Raw genomic sequence first — 22,695 nt, forward strand, 5'->3', positions numbered from 1 at the left:
CCTCGACTCAGCAAGCTAGCTATTTATCTTCTTTTAAAGCCATCTTTTTCTCTGCTTTTATTGTTTTAAATTTCATTTGTTGCATTTCAGGCTGCAAGTAACACTTATTTTCTACTGGTTACTTCCTTGATTAATCACCTGGGCCATCAAACATCAAACAATGCACCGTAGTCAAGCACATCCAAATACCTTAAAAGGCAGGTGCTGGATCACCATCTGAAGAACAGCAGGACCTTGAAGTATCACTGATGGATGTACAATTAAATTGTACTTAAGGAAGTTACCGTGTGCGGACCTTTTCTAATGTTTCCATAACACATGAGAAAAGTGCCCATTGTTGATCTTATTTCGTCCGACCAATGGTCCAAAACCCCAAAATATGCAATTTACTACAATGTACGACCAAGAAAAGCAACGGTTTCTCAATTGAGACTGATTTGTTGATTTCAGGAGAAAATTACCTCATTTGAAGCAGTGCTGACAGGATGACCCATGAAAGACTGCATGACTGTATATGTTACCGTAGAGAGACATTCTTAACTGTTCTCATATCAGAGACTCACAGATACACACATGGATACAAGCCACCAACTGATAAGATTTGGTCTTAGAACAGACGGGGGAAGATTTGATCATTCAGACTCTACGCTGGGGAGAGTAAAACCTATAATATGATTACAACAGCAAATCTTAATATGGTGTGTGACTGAGATCATTTCCAGAGAATTAAATTAGAGCTAAATATTCATCAGGTTGTTTGAGTCCCCCCTCAGGAGCCCTCTGGACCCAATTTTGAGAATCACTGATCTCTTTTACAGCATCTCTTCTGAGAATCAGACCCACAAGCCAGCAAAACACAAACAGCACGAGGGATTTAGAAGATATGATCTCAATGTTGAAAAAACATTAGAGAAGGATTTATGGATACTGCACAGGCAGCTGCAGTTGCATGCAACAGCTGTGTTTTTCTGAAACTCGTGACCAGACTGGGTGGTGATAAGCATTAATTCAAACTTTCTTAAGCACAGTTGGAGATGCCTAAAAGATCTCATTGTTGGTTGATCTGATAAACATCAAGTGACAAATGTTTAGTCCTGGACGACAGAGAAAACAATGTAAATGTCGTTTCTGAAATGCATCTGCTGCTGTCAGGTTTACTGATGAGCACTGTGCAGATGGATGACTCAGTCCAAGGAGCACGACCTGTATTCATTTTCCCTGAAAAGGGTATTGATCGAGCATATGGTCATATCGTGTTCATTATCAGTCAGCCCACACAGGAAAATAACCACAAATCATATGAATGACAGAATGTATAAACACTTAAGAAAACACAGAAGAGCCAGATTTGTTTCACAGTAAGCTACCTTGAAAACTACCTGAGCAGACGTTCGACGCAGATCTTGGTGGTTTCCAAAGGATGACAGCTTAAGAAATCAGGTCTAACATCCATAGACTGAACAAAAGGATGCAGTATGCTCGAAACAAGTGACTGGGCCAAGATGTCAATCATACCAGTAGGGACAATGGAGCACACCTTCTGTCACAATTCATGGTGTTATAACCTGCTGAAAATGGATGGAAGTGGTTATGTGAAGAAAGTTCACACCAGCAAAAGGTGAGCCAGGTTGAACTTTTTTGCTGGATGACTGCACGTTGCTGCTGGACCCCTGTTGTGTCAATGAAGTGGCTAAAGTCAGTTTGAATGCAGCCATGGCAGGTCCATCAAGCTCTTCATTTGAGACAGCTACCAAGACATTTAATTGGAGCATCTCAATCCCACAGAGATCGTTGTCAGCCTTTGTCAAAATTGTTCTTTGTTTCTTGACACCTGTGAACTACTGTAACTGCCAGCTTTTCTTTGGTGCCACCCTGAGTTCAATCTGCCACCTTTGCAAATGGGTCTAATGGCAGGATTCTGTGAAATCTGCTGGATATTCATTGCCCCAAAGGAATGAATGTCAGATGGATCTCCACAGATCTTTCCTCTACTACAAATGTCAGAGCAAAACCTCCACTTGTGCCACAGAAATACCAATATCTAATTACAGATTATCATAAGAAAATATATTCATCCTCCTAAAGGGATGGACCATATAAACTATGGGTTGATCGATAATCAGCCTGGCCATTATTGGCTTCGTTCACACAGCAATTCTTAGCACTCAATTCAGATTTACTGCTCAAAACCAATTTTTCATTTGACTGTTCACAAGATTAGAGGAGTACGTAGCATGGCAAATATGAGATTTCAGTGCAAACTGGTCAGAGTCCTGAACTGATCTATTTCTATTTTTCCCACTTACACAACTGAAGTGCCAATGGGATTTAATTATTAAAAATTACAGTCATTTGGCAGACGCTTTTATCCAAAGCGACATATGAATTCACACACTGATGGCGCAGCATTGGGGGCAGTTTTTGGGGGTTCAGTATCTTGTCCAAGGATACTTCGGTACATGGACTGCCGAGGCCGGGTATCTAACCACCAACCTCCTGATTGGCAGATGACCACTCTTCCTCCTGAGCTACAGCCGCCCATAATTAGAAACACAGCGATGGCTTTTTGAATAATAAAAATGGTTTTATTGCTCACCACCCTCGTCCGCTCTGTTGATCGGTATCAGCTTGGAAAAAAACATAACAGTTGACCCCTAATGCCCCTCACTGCCTTTCCTCTAACACCACCCTCAGGATAACTTTTTTTCATTTTTGGTCACCCTGCTGATAAGGCTCTAGAAGTGTAGAATGTCATAACAATTGCAGCCTGTAAGGCCCGGTAGCTGAGCTTTAGACTTGAGCTGCAAAGAAAACGGTCAATTTTGTTATCTCAGAGTCATGTGTGCATCTGGCCACTGGTATCATGCGTTTGCTTCCAGATGGAGGTTTACTGTAGATGGTTTGCCAATTTATTGCTCAACAATAGTCATATGGGGGAGGAACCAGATGTACACTGGGGATGAGCAGTTCCAGCATTGCTAAACATCTCATTGTCAATCAGGCAGGAAAACAAACTGCACAAAACCTGCACTCAGCACAGCTGTGTCTCCAGCACTTGGCAAAGGGAAGCACTGGGGTCAATTCCATTTAAATTCATTTACTGCCGTATGTCCATGCAAAACAATTGACTTGTGGACAGAAAATGTCTATTATAGACTACTGAACACTCAGCAGCAGTCAATGCTCGAGAATCAGACTGAAAAACATCAAGAAACATAACGGCAGTATATAGTTAACGTGATAATCTGTGGAATCTTCAGTTTTTAACCCATTTAATTAGCATTTTCACTTCTATGCTGCTTTTGTATTTTGATCAGCTGTCAATCAAACAGTGTAGGCAGCACTCTGATGTCTCTTCCCTTTGATGCTCTATTTGGGTTTGTTTTGGTTCGTGACACACTTTGCTTTGTCTGATCTTCCCCTAAATAGACCTTTGTGATGGTGGACATTTTGAACTTACACAGGCGTAAGCAGAAGCATTAATAATGTCTGCATTACATTTTTGTATGCACCCAGTCAGTTGTACTACTGCTGTAGTCAATGGAATGGTTTCCTGCCACACCTAAGGCTACAGTGACGGTCAAAGTTAATGTCAAGTCAGGTCAAGTCAAAAATGTCTGCAATGATGAAGATCTCCACAGCTTTTCCTGGCTCAGAATAAGGGGAAATGTATATATTTGGGCAACATACTGACTAGAAAACTGAATTAATTGACTAGAACGAGAATGTATTACATTATTCTTTGGTGAAATGGAAGCTCTCACTGTATTGGCATGTTTGATTCCAGTGAATAACTGGATTTAATACGACACAAGAGATGCTGTAGGTTGTATTATTGCCACTGCAGTCATGGTTAGGGTTTGGCAAAGGTATCACAGAATTGGAGCGAGGTATCATACAAATAGAGACGCCCCCTCCATACTCACTCCTCCAGGTCAATAATATGACTAAGAATGTCCTTAAAGCAAAGATGCATAGCTCAGAGATGTAGAAAAACATGAAACACACCTTAAGCATGCATTTCAAATGCATCCAATTCCCCACTGCATGTGAATTAATATCTAATAAACCCACTACTATAATTTGCCTTTTATTGCAGACGTGCAGCTGCAAAAGTATTCATAATAGGACTGTAATAAAATTTTGACATTTCCTCAAGCAATATGAATTTAGATTTGTATAACACAATCTGGTGCTTTGAAGTGCTGCAGACTTTTTCCTTTTTTTTTTTTCTAGCAATGTTATTCCTCCCGCTGAATATTTTCCAGTGCTCTTCTGCCCCCACACAGCCTACATTATTGTGCTGCAACATTTCAAATGAAGACTGACAGCTTGGATTAGTGCGGAGAAATGACGGTTTCAATTTTGTTTGGTTTGTCGAATGCCAAGGTTGGGACAATATCTGGATTTAGGAGTAAAAAAAGAAGCAAACGCACATTTCAGCACTAAATAGACATACGCATCCTACGGCTTTCACACTGCTGACCCTGCAGTCTGACCCTGGATGATACAGAGAGGGAGGAACAGAGAGGCAGTAGAAAGTGATTAAAGCTCATTGTTGACACTTCACGTCCCTGTTGTTGTCCTCGCCTACCTGTCCCTTCTGACGCTTCATGTGCCTATTAGACAAGCTTCATGAGCCTCAAACAACCCTGGAGTTGCCTCCTGTAGTCTGGCGAGTGCACTGCTGTTGGCCCCTAGGAATGACCAGCCTGTCCACAAAGCTTCATCAGGCCTCTCCATACCACCAGCCTTCCCAGTGCAATGTTCAATTCCACAAACATCCTGCTTCATTTGCCCATGTTAGTTCAACATTCAAAAAACTTGCATATATTTAGGCTGACACCAGTAGTTTTCCCAGTCTTCTTCACACCAGGAGCTTTCTTCCTGGCAGTGTGGGAGAGGGATTTGAAACCTCATTTGACTGTCTTATTGGAAAATAAAATGGTAATGCCTTACTTTATGGGTCCATAGTTTCCAAATAAATTCGACACATTTCCTGGAATCAACTATTTAATCTGGTACTAATTATATGGAAAATCGACGAGAGAATTGTTATAGTTAGGGTACAATTAGTTGTGCTGAGCTTTTCAGCAGATTTTCAGAATTTCCTTGGAAATTGGAAGAATGTTTTATTAAAACTTACAGAAAATATAATTAAAGAGATTGCAGTGGGGATGGAGGGGGCTATCCTGGCTGCAGCTCTCTTCTCATGCCATGTCGCCTCATGTTGTTGCAGAGGCTTTACCACCAGGAAAGGGTACATTGCCCAATTTTGAAGGCTGAAGCCCTTAACATACATGCATACAACGATATCAGCACACAGTCCCAATTTAAATATATATCGCTCTGAGCTGAAACTAAAACCATGGTACACAGCAGTGGGAAGGTGGGCTTGGCAGGAATACAGATAGCAGCTTATTGCTGACTTCGCTCAATACACACAAAGCAGAAAAGCAGGGAAGCGTACCAATGCCAGATGTACACAAAGGAAGGAGAGAGAAAAAGCAAACGTAGCAACACTGAGCAGACTGTAACGCAGCTCCTTCCTGTCAGCGACAGTCCAGGACAATGTGATGAACAGCATTCACAGCAAACACGTCATTTGCTTCTGTCTATTGATATTAGCCTGCTTTTGCACAGTGGCACGATTAAACTGTTTTTCACACATTATTCTGTTCACAAAAACAAGCAACTGACACTCTGTAGCCTGAATGCCCAACTGACAATCCAGGCAGGATGGTGGAATGGTGAGAGAAAGAATACGGAGATTGCTCTTTAATATCTTAAAAGGTTGACACCTCGATAACCTCTCATAAACTCATGTTCTCTCACCTCTGCTCCCACCTCACTAACACTGAGTCAGTGCCTGAGGCAGCAGTGACCATCAATCAGGTCAGGTCCAAAGGGCCAGGAACGGTGGGACAGCAGCCCAGAATTACTGCAGCACCCCAGAGACATTTGTGACCTCTGTTCTCCCCTTCAGCTCACTACCTCTGTAACTTTGTGACACTTACACAATACCACAGCTGAGGCACTGCTGCTTTTGTTTGTTGTGTGGCAAACTCTTCAACTTCTGCTGATGATTTTCTTCACAAAGTGCTTTGATTAACAAGCCTGATGTTAATAAATGAGATTTGGACAGAGAAAGGGTCCTTGGTTATTCTGACATATTTCATATTTGCTGGTTGCCAATGAGAGTGCAGTAGTATTGTGTCTTGGTCCAGGGGAGAGCTCCATTATAGATCCTCATGTGGTCTGTAAAGACCTCAATGTGATCCAGCTGATGACCCCTAGCTTTCATGGTGGGGTGTTGGGTGGTGAACCATGGGGCCGGATGGGACAAGGAAACAGTCCAGGTGCTGAGAAGGACAAAGGTGTCATGGCTAAGGGACTGGGCTGCACTGGAGTGGTCACCTGTCCTTCCACTGTGGTATCAGGGGTATCTGGGACAATATGAGGCACTATTGTGCTTGGGCTGCTGCCCTCACTGTGTTTCATGTGCCACCTGGGCAAGGATACACACCAGCAAAGTGGAAGGCATTATGGTTGGATAGAGCAAGTTCACACACTGATGGGAGGGAACTGAACCAGTAGCATGAACACTGCAGTGTGACAATGTGGGATCAGTTACATTATGTATAGTATATCATATTGTACAATTCAGCACTGTAGCAAGAGGGACGTACAGGTGTACACGTGTATAAGTTTGTGTCCATAATTTCACAGTTTGACAAACCAACAAGTAATGTTGGCTTTGTTTTTCCTGATCTTTTTCTAACCTTAACTCAATGTTTTACTCACCAAAAAGCATACTTTATAATAGGCGAATTAACCTCCTCCCCTTCCTTGTGCCTCGGTGTTCGTCCCTTTGTGTCTAGTAAGTCTTCTCCTTGTGTTTATCTGTGTGTGTGTGTGTGTGTGTGTGTGTGTGTGTATGTGTGTCTGGACTGGGCGATTCCTCCTTCACCACGACTCACCTCCACCTGACCCATGTGCCAATCAGCCACCACAGCTGCAGCCAATCCTCTAATCACCAGCCACAGGATAAATACCTGAGTCTCCTCACCAGCCTGGTGACACATCTCTGCCATTTGGATCTCCTAGCGTTCTGTTCCTTCCTTTGTTCTTGTATTGAATTGTTTTCCCTGTGATTAATACTGTGCCTTCCTCGTGTCTCAGGATCATCTCCCTCCTGTTTCCACCCCCTGTCCTGTTACAATAAACCCCTTTTTAATCATATCCATCTGAATGTGTGACTGCATTTGGAGTCCAGCTTTTCACTCGGCCTTTCATAGTAAACATTTCAAAAAGCAAAGCACCTGAATGAGTGCTTATCATGTCAGAGGGGATGCTCAGGCATTGGTGCACATTAGTATTTCTGAACTTATCTGGACTCTTTTCTGAACTTCTTCATACAGTAATGTGGCTGTGCACATGAGCAAAGTGAACATATGTTTGAAAGGTTTGTGGAGAAATGACTGAGGTGACATAATATATCAAATACGGGATAATTTGCCGAAATCATGAACTTCACTTCACAACCACCTCTTGAGAATTAATGTCTTAAATTGCATTTCATTCCGGATGAGGCAAAATTCCATTTAGGCTTAACAGCAAAGTGCACTGTGATGAATTGGGACCAAAATCATAAATATTCAAAACGCGTTTCTTTTGCCAGCAGAAATGAATATAGGTTTATAATCCAAACACACTGAAAGTGCACACAGTGTCAAGCAAATGTTTGCTCAAATAAATATGAAACATGCATAAAAGCATGCACAAAACCCCCCGCATCTCTGTCATCTCCTTTGACACTGGCCTTTAAGTGGCCTTGGGAACCTTTGCTCTGAAAACTGAACACAGCTTCGACAGCTGCAAATGCTGCTTCCTTACAAATGCTTCAAGGGGAGAAATGCCAGGCCACACTGAAAATTAAGAAAAATGTTCTCTGAGGCAGTTATGTAAAATCCATCAATAACATTCAGTTCTTTTTATGAAACAATCCACAGAAAACCTGGCATGGTCAGGCACTCCAGACCCTTTCCGGCTGGCTGAGTTTGAGTGTTCGCAGGGTTGGGTACAGGCCAGAGAAATACAACAAAAATAAAGCTAATTGATTGGTGACATCACAACCATGGACTGATCAATACGAACACAGATGTCTAATGGAAGGCTTTTGCTTTAATTGATTCAAATCGATGTCTCAATTTATTTTAATCTGCATCAATGGGTAGCTTTTTAAAATCATATCAGGTGCATTCTAGTGCTATCAAAATGCAAGCAAAAGCCCCAACACACACACACACACACACACACACACACACACACACACACACACACACACAGCATCTGCACCAGGCATGGATCCATGTGTGCACTCCCTTATCTTGCCAAAGTGAATGTCATTGCCATCTCCAGCACGTTCGCGAGGTGAGAGATAATCTAATCACTAGGGAGACAGAAAGTATGCAGATGTGGGTTAGGTGGGAAGATGCTGCAGAGCTCTGAGAAGACTGAGAGATAAAAAAAAAAAAAAGAAAGAAAAGGAAAAACAAGCAGAGGACAGAGGCCACGAGGAATCTTTCAACTCCCCTGACAAATAATTGAAGGACATAAGTTAGAGTACAAAGCTTCAACAACAAACGGCGATATATGAAATCTCTGACATTGGACCGCGTCCTCTGTGTACGAAAAAATGAAAGAAAGTGAAATGATGAAAGAAGGTGAATGCTACCCTAACAGATGTCCACTTAATGACTCTGTCACACCTTTTTTTTGATGCTTATCTTTCTGGACATGCAATTAGTAAGCTCAAGCCCAACTGGAGGGGCTGGGTTCATTCCCCCATGTCGCCACATGTGTCAAAGTATCCTTGAGCAATGACGCCTACATGCTGGACGTACTCCAGGACGGATGCAGACTTGGACAGCAGAAGTGCTCCAGGTCTGTTTTGTGTCTACATGTTCACACGTGGCGTCGGCACATACAAATGAAGGAGAAATTAACAATATCTGCAATTAAGATTACAGGTTGCCATAACATTTTCCTCAGGTAAATATAGATGTATCGGTCACATCTGCTTTGCTTAGTATTCATGCATGAACTCTCTAAACTGTAAATATACATTTTGTTTTGTAGTTGTCTTGTATTAGTTTTTATTCTGTATTGTAATGCTCTTTTATGTGCTGCGGAACAGAAACCTGCTGTAAACCAGCTTTAACTGGGTGAGGCCAGTTTAAATGTAACACATTTTAAATCTGTAATATTACCTTTGTTTCCTGTATAACAAGAAAAATGAAATGAACATGAGGACTGCACTCCATAACTAGGATCTTTTCAATAGATGTGTTTTTACTTGTCAGAATATCATTACCATGTTTCTGCCTTAAAATGTCTCTCAAAGCTGCAGATGATGATATTCTTTTAAAATACTGTAGAGAATATTGTATAATTCATATTGTGATCTGTTGACACCATGATAAAGTTTGGCTTAGAAATGTCTTGTGTTGTTTACAGAGTCACTATGTGCCATCTGTAGTAAAGGTTCTTCATAAAACCTTTGTGAAAGAGCACAATGTCTTTCTCTAATACCACATGATCCTTACTACTAAATTTAAAAAGAACTAAAGCCTTCAGTAAAAATAAAGCTCCTTACTCACAGTCAATAAATGGAGAGATAAATTGGACATATATAAAGCACAAAGTAGCAAAGTCATAGGTTTTATGTAAACTGTCCAGCTCATGTCCTACATTGAGTTACAGTTTTTATGTATACCTGTGGTGGGCAACCTTTTTCCTGTCAACAGCCATTTCAATACTTATAACATCCCTGAGAGCCATACTAAATTAATAAACACATATCTCAGATTGACCAAAACTGCGATCAGTAGTGGCTCAGTGAGTTCGTGTTGTAGGTTGTCAGACACATCAGCTCCTTCCACGTTAAAAGGGATAGCCAGTATGTTGAGTTCCTTCTGTTTACTTTCCATGTCCTGAAACCTCTCACCAAATGCCATGCCTGAAGGAGCTCTCACAGTCACCAACATACTCAGATGTCATAGCAGGCTTTTGATCTTGCAGAGTGGCAAAGTGCACAGTGTTACCACTTTGCACTTATGTTTGCCACAGCTTTACTTTTGCTTCAAATGATTTCACATTTGAAAGCAGAGACGGGAAGCTGGCTGGAGCTTGATGCTCAGCTCTGACAGGTACTTCGTATAATGTCCACCATGAAGGCCAAAGCACACAAACACAAGCTTCCACATCAGGTTTTCCTTCATCTGTTAATTCCTCAACACAAACTGACACTTAGGAACAATTTTGCTTCGTCTGTTGCCAGCAGCTCCACAGCAGAAACAAGACACTCCTTCACATATTCTTCTTCTGAATGAGGTTTCACCTTCTTAGCTATTTGCTCACTCACTGCAAGACTTACCGTCTCTGTCACAATGTTATCTTGTGAGAGCTGCTTGTTTGGCACCCAAACTCCATCAAAGCCCACTGGCTTGCCTTTTACTTACTAACAAAAAAAAAAGATTGAAAGGGCAACATTGAAACAAATTACGCTTAACGTTCACAGCTTCTCTAGACTGTGCCTCATTCATGTGCAACATTCTTCCAGTGCGTGGGCTTACAATGGCCACACAACATGCTAACATCAAGTTCAATAGGCTAACATGCAAAATAAATAGCAAAGCAATGTAAAAACTGTAAAACTTACAGCTTCAAAGCGTGAAGTCGGTATCGATCCATCCTCAAGCTTCATTAATCCTTTGCACTAGTAAAATGGTTTGCATGCACATTTAAGAGTTTTCTTGTTGCTAAGGGGCATTTCCATCCAAAATAAAGTTAATCCACACGGCTCGTCTGTCCTCTGAGGCTGTGGGTCAATGCAATTTGGGCTGGTCTGTGCAGTCAGCAAAAGAGCAGTTCCAGTGCTTAGCCCTTAGCTTTGACATAATGCTGGCAGATGTGGTGCTTGCAAGAACAAAACGCTGTCGAGCCAGCCCAAAAAGAAAATTGACTGGTCTTGTTTCACTTTTTGTGGGTTGGTAGGCACTCCAGATACCAAAATGTATGGGAGTTGGGATGATATTGGTCAATTAGGCAGCTACTGGCTTTTCCCTGTTCCAAACTACTGCTTTTATATCGCTTTTAAAAGTCCACTTAAGTCCCCCTAATGCATGATGCTAATTTTGGATTGTAAACAGCATGTGAAACACCCTTCCTCACACCTTTCCAGTGTCTGAAATTTTCATTCTTCACACAACTACTTTAGTCACTTTTCACATCAACAATAGAGTGCAACCATGAATACCTTAAAGGACAGACTGTCTGAAAGTGAACACCATTATCTACATCTGTACAGTGTCAAAACAGCAAGGGCACAAAAGACATTTTCTAAGAGAGAGAGGAGGCAGGCAGGCAGGGTGATGCAGCCACCATGTCTGGCAGGCTCACCTTTGAGTGTGGCTATTCAGAACAAATGTTTCTATATAGCACTTTTCTAGTCTGATGACTACTCAAAGTGCTTTTACAACACAAGCCTGGATTCACCCATTCACACACACATTTTGTACAATAGTGGCGAAGCTAAACACATGCATTAACCAAAGATACTTTGACATGTAGAATGCCAAGGCCAGGGATCAAACCACCGACCATATGGTAGGTAAACTACCACTCTACCTCCTAAGCCACAGCCGCCCCAACAAGGATGAATTAAGACCTCAGATATGGTTGGCTGAGTGGTCATACAAACTTGGGGTTGGTTGGTTGGTTTCCAGTTTTGCCGGTTTGGTCCAGTGTACAGGTGTAAATCAGTTGATTTTATGCAAACCAACTGAGTCGTTTTCTCAATGACACATTCTGGCAAATTAAAAAGTAGCCAACATCAGGAACCCGTGCAGCGCTAAATCGAACTTGTATAACATTGGTCATAACCAAAAAATAATGCGATTAACCTCCTTGGGTCAACAATGTTGTATACAGCGTCAAAGTAATACCGTTGACATTGGGATTTGATAATAAGCAAAATTTTCAGTCTTACCACCCTCATCACTGTCCATATACCCCTTACATTTGGACAAGGGTACACCCCTAACTAGTTCCTAGATTAAGTGATTAAATGCAAAAGGGCATATTACTTCAGCACTTCGATTAAATATGTATTACTTGAAGGATATGTACACATCACTTACACATTATATTGTGATTTTTATTACAACGTATGTATCTAATGTATTCATTATGTTTGATATGACTGCAATTTTGAGAGATGCTACTGGCAAGTCAGACAACTGGTAGGTGAGGGTGATCCTCCACGCATTTTTTACCTTTTTTGACAGCTACTCCATCAAGACACTAGATAATGTTCTGAGACCTGTGTTACCAGAGGAAAATGTAGGAAACACATCAAACAGGCCTGTCAACATCTGGGAGGTTTACAGAAAAATATCTACACGGGACGACAGCGAGAGAGAAGTGTAAATTACGAAAAAGTGGGAGGGGTGACAGGTCAGATCAATGTATGTTATAACGCTATACGATATAATAAATATCTCTGGATGCTGCAAGCCAGACATTCACATTGTTTTTCACCCAGAAGGGAGCATCCCTTTCAGGAGCTTTGTAATCCAGCCTTGAATCACAGTGTATTTTTGAAGACTATAAAATAAGTCCATTATCCAACACTGAATGTATTCTGTGATTATTTATCCATTTCCTGTGTTAAAAACAGTTATTGTTACTGTTAGCCATCCACTGTTTCAATCACACTGAACCCTCAAACCTCTATCTCCAGGAACAGTGCAATCTAGCTGGCCTTTGAGCTATGAGACAAAAAACTAAACCTCTGTTACCTTGCTCTACATCCAAGGTGCATGGACTACAACATGTTTTAAGACACAAAGATTCAAATTCTCAAAAACACATGTTCAAATCAAAGTGATGACAATTCAACCACATGGAGGAAGGACAAACATTCTCATCATGGAAATGTGTCCCCAACCATCTTAAATCCTCAACTTTGCTTCCTCAGTGCTTTATAATCCTGTTGATCCCTCCTGTACTGATGCTAACCCTCTTCATTCCCTCTAATGATGACACCGGCCAGTCGAGCATCAATATCCACTCGTTAGAATTCTGGTTAGCGCTAGGACTGTGGTATGCAGATGAATGCATGGGTCTGAATCATTCTGCGTGGTTATGTTTCTCAGCAGGGCTCCACTTTCTCATTATCAGAAGCATTAAGATTCACAAGAGGCAGTTGGGCGCCTCCTGTGATCACCGACAATTACATGGTGCCAATCGGGGGAGCTGGCCTGCGCCTGTCAGCAAATCAACAACAGCAAAATGTGGATGAAATGACAAAGGCCTGGTGTGCAGCTACAGTTAGACACTTTGAGGTTTGTGCTTCAAGTGAAAGCAGTAATTTCACGTTACTTTCTGTGTCAGGACAGCAATTATGAAATCAAATTAAATTGGAAAAAAAAAATATTTCCAAATACTTTGATCCAAACCAAGGATTCATTAACTTAAGTGTGGCCCTAAAAGTCACTGCAGTTTTTCAGAAACTGGATCTTAATGTATTAGTTTCACTTCAGCGTACTTCTTTGATGGGTTCTGGGGACACAGTGAATCTGCTTCACAAAGTTAAAACAGAACAGACAAATAGAGAGGTTTAATATAAACTCCAAGTTTAATCTATTATCGAAAGCCCTAACATATAAGTTAAATCAGAAGTGAACATATACAAAATGTCTTCTATAATCATCTATTGCACCGTAAAACTGCATGTGCATCCAGCTGCAGTGGGTACAGTAAACAATAGCTGATCCTGGAAGATCTGCTGGTTCCACCTTCTCAAATGTGAGGATTTCCAGCTTTTATATCTTTATAAACTGAATATCTTTGGGTTTGGACAGTTGGTTGACAAAGACGCAGGTTAGACTTGTAAATCAAATGACCATAGAGATGAATAGAGATGAACCATAGAGCTCTATGGCTGGATTTTAGAGCCGCAACACTTAATCAATTGATCGAGTAGTATTATTACTACTACTACTACTACTACTACTACTACTATTAAATTTGTACTGGGTGCAGCTGCAGTATGGGTACTTAAAGAATTGACTGGTTGTATTCTTTATTTTGACTAGGGATGGGTATCAAACCTCAATACTTCTTTGGTACCAACCAAAATATGTACATATTGGAAAGATGACATCAATTGAAATCTTGTTTACTAATTCTTTGATCAGATACTTTATGGTTTAAATCAGAATTTGGCCGTTTTATTCATTTATTTGCCATTTTATCTCTTTATTAGATATAGATAGTTGGGAATTCAAGAATTAGTAAGGAGAAGCTTGCTCTATTCAGAGAGGTCTCTGGACAGCAGAGTGGAGTGCAACTGGTTTCCTTTCACCAGCCATGTTTTCCAATCAGTTTTTTCATTCAAACCTGCAATCTCAATGATGCAAATCCTTCATTGCTTGCATTTTACTGCCTGTACAATGCAACCTCTGTTTTTTTTCCCTCTAGCCATCAGTGCTGTTTTTGTGTTTCCTAAAGCTTTTCATTGGCAACATTCATCAACATTCAATCAAACTGTTCGCTGGCTATCAGACATGTCTGAGTTATTGTGTGCTCCCTATCAGGATCCCCATGATGTCACATCACTGTCAGGACTGTGCTACATTTTCAGGCTTAAGAAAGAACACCATGCTATTCTAACTAGCCCATTTCCAGTTTTACAACTAAGCCCCCTATTGTAAATGTCCTGCAGTTAATCTTTATTGAATATGCTGGGCTAAGTTAAAACTATTTGTTCTTTTGACTGTTCTTTTGAGCAACTCCTTTCCTCCTCATCATTTTTCTAAAGGGCACATAGTCTTTAATATGCTTGCTCCCACCTCTGTGCATGTGTATGTAAAGCGCAGTATTAATGCGTGCACCCGAAACTGGATACGAACCAGTGAGGAGGGTGTTTTGTGGACTGAAAATGAGGGTAGTAAAAAGGGTCCATATCTATAATCACACCACAGAGTCAAGCGTGCCCTCAGGATACACGTAGAGAACCAGAAGACCATCTTCATTCATCCATAAACCCCCACCCCCAAAAGCACCTTGCAGCTAAGGTCATTTGTGATGCTTAAATTTGTAAGCTACCAAGGCCACAGAAGTTCTGAGAGATGATGTCATTAGAAATCTGTGTCATTATGTAGCCACATGTTTAGACATCTTTTAGAGTATGGATGAACCCTTAGGATCTTTATGCCGTCATGGCCTTACCACAACTTTTACTTTTAGGTGTCATCACCAGTGAGGCTGTAGCAATATGAAAAATGACTGCGTGTTGCTGGCTTCGTACATTACTTTGAACATTTTAATCTTGCTAGATGTAATAAGCACTGCAAGCTCTTGGAGCCACGAGCAGACTTCAGACCTTTCTCTTGTCACCAGCCAGATATAATCGGTCTAATCATAAACAGTTGAACCGATGGCCAAAGGAAGTCAAAGTGTTTAGTTGCTTTTGATGTGACAGGGTCAGTGTCAGCGAAACAAATATCAGAGAAAGGTTGATGAGATATCTGACCTGTGTCGACGTCCATGCCTCCCTCTTGGTTCGGCCTTGAGAAAGCCACTGCGCCGTCACCGTCCTTCTCCCCCGCAGCCCTGGAGGACACAAAGCAGGAGGGAGATAAACTGGATGTAGGTGTGTGTACACAGAGTGTGACATTACATGTGATGCAGGTCAATGCAGATGGGAAATGTTTACACGTAAGAGGTTAGAAAGAGCTGTGAAATCAACAGGGTCAACTTCCTACACAGAGTAACGTCCCCAGGTCAATGACGAAAAAGCAATCAACGTTATAATAACGTCACGGCCACCCATACACTTATAAAGCGTGTTGATGTGAAAATAGTAATAAACATGGTGTTTCAGGCAGTTGTTTGGATTTTTTTCCAGGGGAAGCCAATGCATTTGACAGTGTCCATCCAAATCCACCTGCTATGGCTGCAAAGCACGCTATGAGAGCAAACCAAAACAGTGAAGCTGTGTGGGGGACAGCTAAACAATGAGCTGAAATTCACTATAAAGCCCTGTGAAGCCCAGCAGAGCGGCACATTTACATAGCAATTCTCCATACAGCATATTCATCATTATAAGCAACGCCTTTCACACCGTTGAACTGTTTTCATGTTGCCATTTGATAAATTGCTATTAGAAACATATCCATTACAGCCACTTTAAGTTGAAGAAAATGCCTTTGACTGGAATTTTACAGATGTGCGGACTGTGAAAATAAATCTGAATCTGTGATTCTGAAGTGTAATTCTATCTCTCTTCTTTAATTTTTCATCTCCGTCATATTATTATTCTTTTATAGCTCTTTTATACGAGGGTCTGCCCATTTAGAAAAGCCAGGGTTCCATGATCTGCAGTATGTTTGAAATATGTTTGAGTACTTCACATGTGCACACTTGTTCTTTATGTGGACACTATTTTTTACAAGTGGCTCCTGCTGACAGAGTCCAGCTCGGTTGTTGCAAGTGCAGAAAAACATATAATTCAAGTCAGATTTCTCATGCCTACGCACAACAATGGCCCACCACCAACAATCTATCTTCATAAATGCTAATTAAAAACTGAAAATAAATATGCCACAATCACTGGAAAACTATTTTGTCTGCTTCTGTTTCAGCATTTGTCTCTCTGGCTCGATTCAAGTCAATGCACCGGTGCAGTTCCGTGGAATAACGGCTCTCATTTTCACCAAGCAAGGATCTCAACAGGATGACTAGATTAGCTCAGATGAATCATGAGCTCACTTCAAATTGACAAAAACACTTCTCAGGATGCTGAATTTAAAAAGAGAGTGATTTATACACGTCGGCTCAGGCCGGCTATACATTCCATCACAGATAGCATTGGAACATCGCCGTTTTATTTTAACAGAATAGCAATGAACAGAACAGACAAAGTGCTTTTTAGAACTTTCATTTCAACTCTGGGGAACATTTAGCAGATTATCATCTCGACAAAGAGACAGAACAAGACGCAATGTAAGGGTGGGGTGTACTAGACTTACAAAGACCTCAGTCTGTGGTTTACCAAGCATCTGAATCAAATTAACACACACTGCAAGCACAAAGAAAGAGAGCAAGACAAGGTTCTGTAACGAACTCCCATTCCATGTTCACCAAATGAACTTCAGAGAAGGTTTTTAAACCAGGAAGCAACAAGGACTGTATGAGAAATGAGAAGGACAAACTGAGTTTCCTTTCCCAAAGCCAGTGAAGAGATGATCAGCTACGTATACAAACACGGTTATTAAGCCGTCAGCACGAGGGCAGTGGTGCATGTGTATTGTGAGTGTGAATTATTTGCCTCTGTAACAATGCTTCCTCCCATCTCTAACTTTTGGATTTCCCAAAGGACCCAATCAACTCACCCGAAGCAGCTAATGAGGAGCCAAACACAGAAACATGAAAATGATCTTTACTCTTCATGACACTAATGGTAAAATGAGCAGTGCAGCTCAGGCTGTCGGGTACCTGAGATACATTATGTCTCAGGTACCATAATGTGTCTCAGGTACTCCCGTCAAGAACATGATGGAAGAAGTGATTATGTGTCCAGAGGTACATTATTCTGTATGCGCAAAGAATATGTCGTTCAGACATGTGATCACCCGGCATAGGGGAGCAAACTTAAGACAGGAGTCCACAGGGTTTCTTTATTATTATAAAACCTTCAACATCATTAAATGTGGGTTCTTTTGCAGTGTCTGTTAATCTTTAAATATCTTTCTTTGTTGGCAAAAAAAAAAATGCACACAACGTTTTGGTAGCATTGAGCTGAAAAACATAGCAAGTTCTTTCAGTTATGTTCTTAACTATTAGCTTGTTTACAGCTGCGGATGTCTTTACCCTGATTTACCCTCCAGAGCAGAGCCTCTTAATACTTTGATTTGATTGGACTTTACTTAAATGTTGACTAAATTTATCTTTCACACTGAAATAACAGCCACAACTATTAAATCTGACAACTGCTCTTTTTCACAAGCTTTATCTAAATACTGATTCAAAACCATTGAGTAAATAAGCTTAACTTAGCGATACAATAAGGATGAAAGTTTAATTAGGAGAACGTGGCTCCTGAAACCGATGTGATGCAATCAGCTGGGGAGAAGAGGTCTCACTCTGCTGGAGTTGGTGAAACTACAGAAACACTGTAGACACGTTCAGGGTTGTGCAGTGATGTTACAGTGATGTTTCCTCTTCTTAGCACAGCAACAGCTTGAAGAGAGTACTTTAATCGAACAAGTTGAATTTTGCTCTGTTATCAGGTTTCTTACAGAATTAACACTGAAATGAGAAGCTGCCAGCTGAATGGTTTCCACATTACTCATTGCTAATGAGATGAAAATTAGTGTTGTAGTTTAGCAAATATGGCTATTTTGCCTAGCATCTGTGTGTGGACACACTCATCATCATCATTTTTCATATTCACATACCAGGAGAGCTGGACGAAACACAGCAGAGTTCACTAAAGAAAGGATCGGATTTGGATCAGCTTTATTTTAGCCGACACAGCACCAATACCGATTGTTAAATATGTTCATTAGTGGATACAACTGAGTCTGATTCAGTTTAAATAAATGCTGAAGAACTCCTTTTCCATTGGCATTACAACTGTTTTTCAGTGGCCCTGAGCGTCAATGGTGCCAAATCTGAGAACACAAAACCAAACTATATCAGCCATTTATCCTTTAAGCTAGCATCCAAGTGGGCTAAGACCCCACTGAGAAAGTCCATCACACTGCTTTAATGATGTATCCCAGCAAGGGCCCCTCACCGGTCACTACAGGCCTCTGCCATGTTCTTGTCACATATGCTCCTAAAAAGCACTGAATTCCCAGCGGGCCCTGAAAGGGACACGTCACTCTCTCTGTACAGTAATCCATTAGGCTCTCCCACCGTCAAGTGTGCTTTGTGTATTGTGCAGTCTGCATGGGCTAAATAACACTTCCACAAAGCAAGCATAGAAAGCCATCGAGTACGCTGTGACGTGAGCTCCATATCAAAAAAGCAACCCGACGTGAATTTGACTCTTGAAATCAAATGCTGATAGCCTACTTTCTTCAGGATGGGGAAGATCAAATCCTTTACCCTCCAAGCAAAGGTCACCATTAATCGCTGACACCACTGAAGGGAATCCATAAAATGCCAGCAGCACTTGGGCTGAAATTGCTACAGACATGGAGAGGGAAACATTTCTGTGACATTTGAGGATTTCAGAAAAGGGGCAAGCAAAATAATGAGTCGAGCAGAATGGAAAGAAGTGGGTGTCTGAGATGTAGATCGTGTACTCTGGATCGTTTTATGCCCTCTGCTAAGGTAGTACACTCGGTGTCCATGGTGTGGCAAGCTGTGGCCATTTGTATTTCAAGAAAAAAAGAGAAGCAGCTAGAAAGATGCAGCCGTTTTCAAAAGCCTAACTATGCCTTCAGGAGCTTTGAGCAGTTTCATATCCCCAGTGGAAAGCAGAAATCACAGTTTCGTTTTACCCCACCTTTCCTCTTTTACAGATGGATGCCTCCCTGGTACCTGGCTCTCCTTTACTGTGCAAGGCTGTGATCAAGTCCTTTGTTGGGTTATTGCTACTACTGCCACAAACTGCTGCTGTTAATGCAAAGTCAACAAGTTCTACTATTGCTTCACGACAGAATCCTTCCACTGGTAAACAACTAGAAGGCCCCTACAGAAGGTGTTGACGCTGTCACAAAGATTGGACACCGCCTGATAACTGCTCATTCAGTAGAAGCTGTTCTGCATCTAGATCTGGATATCGGTTTCTGTGCTTTTTGCCACCAAAGACAATATTGCACAAGACAAACGGGAAAAAAACGCAACAACAGTGCTGTTGTTATTAACACGGGTTGTCTTTTTATCTCTTTATTATCATTATTTATTTTAGCTGTAGAATCGTGATAAATTATTGTACATGACCTGGATTCGGAGAGCATCAACCCACAATAGCCAATGAGAGCCAGCTAACCATGAAGCATCACCAACCAAATGTTAACGGTAAAGCTTTATTTCCAACTCGCCTCCAGCTCAAAATGCACAAGCCATGCTGCTTCTGTCTCCTCAGCCATGATTTTGTCCAGTGTTTTTTTCTCTTCTGTGTTTAAGTGTAAAACAAAGCACACACAAGTGCAACTGGCTGATGACAGTCCGCCTCCATGTTTGTTTTTTTCTGAAGTTCTGAATTACCCCTCTGAAATAGTTCAGAATAAACAGAAAGTGTGTGGTCCTGTGTCTCAACTGAATCGCCTGGCGTGTGTGTTCAAAGGAATAAAATCTAAAAAAAATCTGTGTAATGTGTTGGTTACATCTGTGGTTTCCCACGTTTTCAAAATCACTTAAGATTTCAAAAATCCTCTAGTGTGCACCAGGCATTAGTCTTGGTATTATCTTTGAGCCAGCTCGGAAATATTGCCAAAAACTCACTCACTTTTCGTCTCATTAAATGACCTGATGATTGTCACAAATGCCTTCATTTACTCTCAGCTAGATTACTGCAACGCTCTTTAATCATCCTTGCCTCGCTTGCAGCTGGTGCAGAATGCTGCTGCTAGACTACGAACTGGTGCCAGGGACAGAGACGTATCACAGCTGTATTGGCGCAATGAAAAGTTTGAGATACCAGTTGCAATTGAGTCTAAATTGAGCAAACCCATGCAAGCACAGGAGCAAGCACACACACACACATCTTACTACTGCACTTGAACCCATCATTTTTTGTCTGCCTTATCTTTTTGACTGACAGTTTTATTGATCACCGATGCACTGACTTGCTTACACCTCATTCTTATTTGGAGCCACCATCCATTTTTTAATTCATTTGTTCAATTTTAAGCGAGTGAAAATAGGTAGAATCATATCCATTTATTCTGTGATATAATATCACCATCAGTGTAAAAAAATATAATAATAATAAATACTGTGATATAAATTGTAGGTCACACCGCCTACACCTTGCTTGCGTAGCCGATACAGATGTGTGTTCCAATTTAATGGAAATTCAACATTTGTAAATGCTCTTAAGCTTCAGTGGAGCTCCACTCTCCTCCCACAATGCAGTGCTCCCCAAGCCCCCACCGCTGCATATAGCTTGGTGAACAAGAATGCCCACTCGTTCCACTTGAGCTTATATGGAAAATAATGGTTATTGCAGTGTTCACTTAGCTTATAAAAGTACTCCAAATGCATAGATATGGCATTGATCTGAGACTAGAAAAAAAGGGAGCTTTGTTCAGATACAGTGGTCTATGTTGGGCCCATGCAGTGGCTGTTGCACTAATTTGCTTTCCACCTGTAGTTACAGGATCTGTCGCCTAGGCTGTGTAAATCCAACTCCAAACGAGGATCTTGCAGCTTTTGACATTTCCAAGCTTTCTGGGCTTCGGCACATTTCACCTCTCACTTCATCTTTAGCTCCCTATTTGAAAATAGGGTCAGGAGAGTGTTTGGGGTAGTGCCCGAGATGTGACCCAGAAAACATGAACATCTGTATTCAATATTCATTCTCTGCCAAAATCAACAAATGACACACTGGTCTGCTCTGTCATTATGGTATCCTCTCTGCAGGAAACATTAAGGCTGGCTAATAGCTTCAGCAGAGGCATTAGAGGTTGGAAGGGATGAGGCTCTCCATCACGCCACTCCCCCTGAATGATCGACTGTGGCTTGACGAGGCTTTGGGGCGCTTAATAAACACCAGGCAGATGTGATACCAAACCTCCAAGTCAACAAATCACTGCTGTTCTTTGCTTGACTTCTCGTGGCTCCAGCACTTCCACAGAGTCTCTCCGAGCTTTTCAATTACAAAATCACTTTGTGCGATAGTGTGTGTGAGTGTATCTGTCAGGTGGTACATGTGTGCTGGGTAAGCCGATCTCCCTCATTCTGCAGGGGAAGAATAAAGCGGTGGTGGATGGATGGGCAGATGGATGGATGGATGGATGGATGGATGGGTGGACGAAAGAGGATAAGGAAAGGCAAAAAGGATGAGATGGGCCGCTCCTCTAACCAAGATCCTAAACCTCATTCCCCAGTTTAGCAAAGAGCTCATTGGATACACCGTCTTATCCGCCTGCTCAAACGCCAACCTCGGGGCATCCGTTCACAGTCAGAGACAGAGATAGAGCTTTCTATGGTAAATGATCTTTTAAATGCTTCCTTTCATGTCTTGTTCCTCACCCTCCTCTCCGTCTTGTCTCCTATTACAGCTCTGTTAGTAGTGCTGGATAGTTTTACGTCTGCTTGTGTGGAAAAGCGGAGGCTGCAGGCCACCGAGTAGTTTCAAAGTTTCACAGAATTCTGACCTCTACAACAACTCTGAGGCAGAGGGAGAATGATGAGTTGGACAAAGTTTGAGAGAGGCAGTTCAGCATATCTTCCAAAACGGCTGCCCCTGGGTCCAAAGAAAATCAATTTATGTTTAAGAAGGTGTTATACTCTATACACTGAGTTTTTCAGCTCTTCTACAAGTTGGTACCACCATAAACTGAACATCTTATGATGGAAAAGGGTTAAGAGGTGAAGCTCAGCCTCTCATATTCCCTAAAGAACAGCAGCCCACTTTGCTAGGTTTAAAATCCACATTTATTGTGAAGC

At 41.4% G+C, this 22,695-nt stretch overlaps 1 protein-coding gene across 1 annotated transcript in view; it reads right to left on the bottom strand.

Annotated features, from left to right (window-relative positions):
* The window catches only part of adam19a (ADAM metallopeptidase domain 19a), a 166,011-nt gene that overhangs the window by 128,069 nt on the left and 15,247 nt on the right, over positions 1-22,695 (bottom strand). The window contains exon 2 of the mRNA XM_076725023.1: positions 15,602-15,681. Coding sequence (XP_076581138.1) covers positions 15,602-15,681 — 80 coding nt within the window. The remainder of the gene's footprint in view (positions 1-15,601; positions 15,682-22,695) is intronic.

This window comes from Chaetodon auriga, chromosome 24 (genome assembly GCF_051107435.1).
Source record: "Chaetodon auriga isolate fChaAug3 chromosome 24, fChaAug3.hap1, whole genome shotgun sequence".
Classification (NCBI taxonomy): Eukaryota; Metazoa; Chordata; class Actinopteri; order Chaetodontiformes; family Chaetodontidae; genus Chaetodon; species Chaetodon auriga.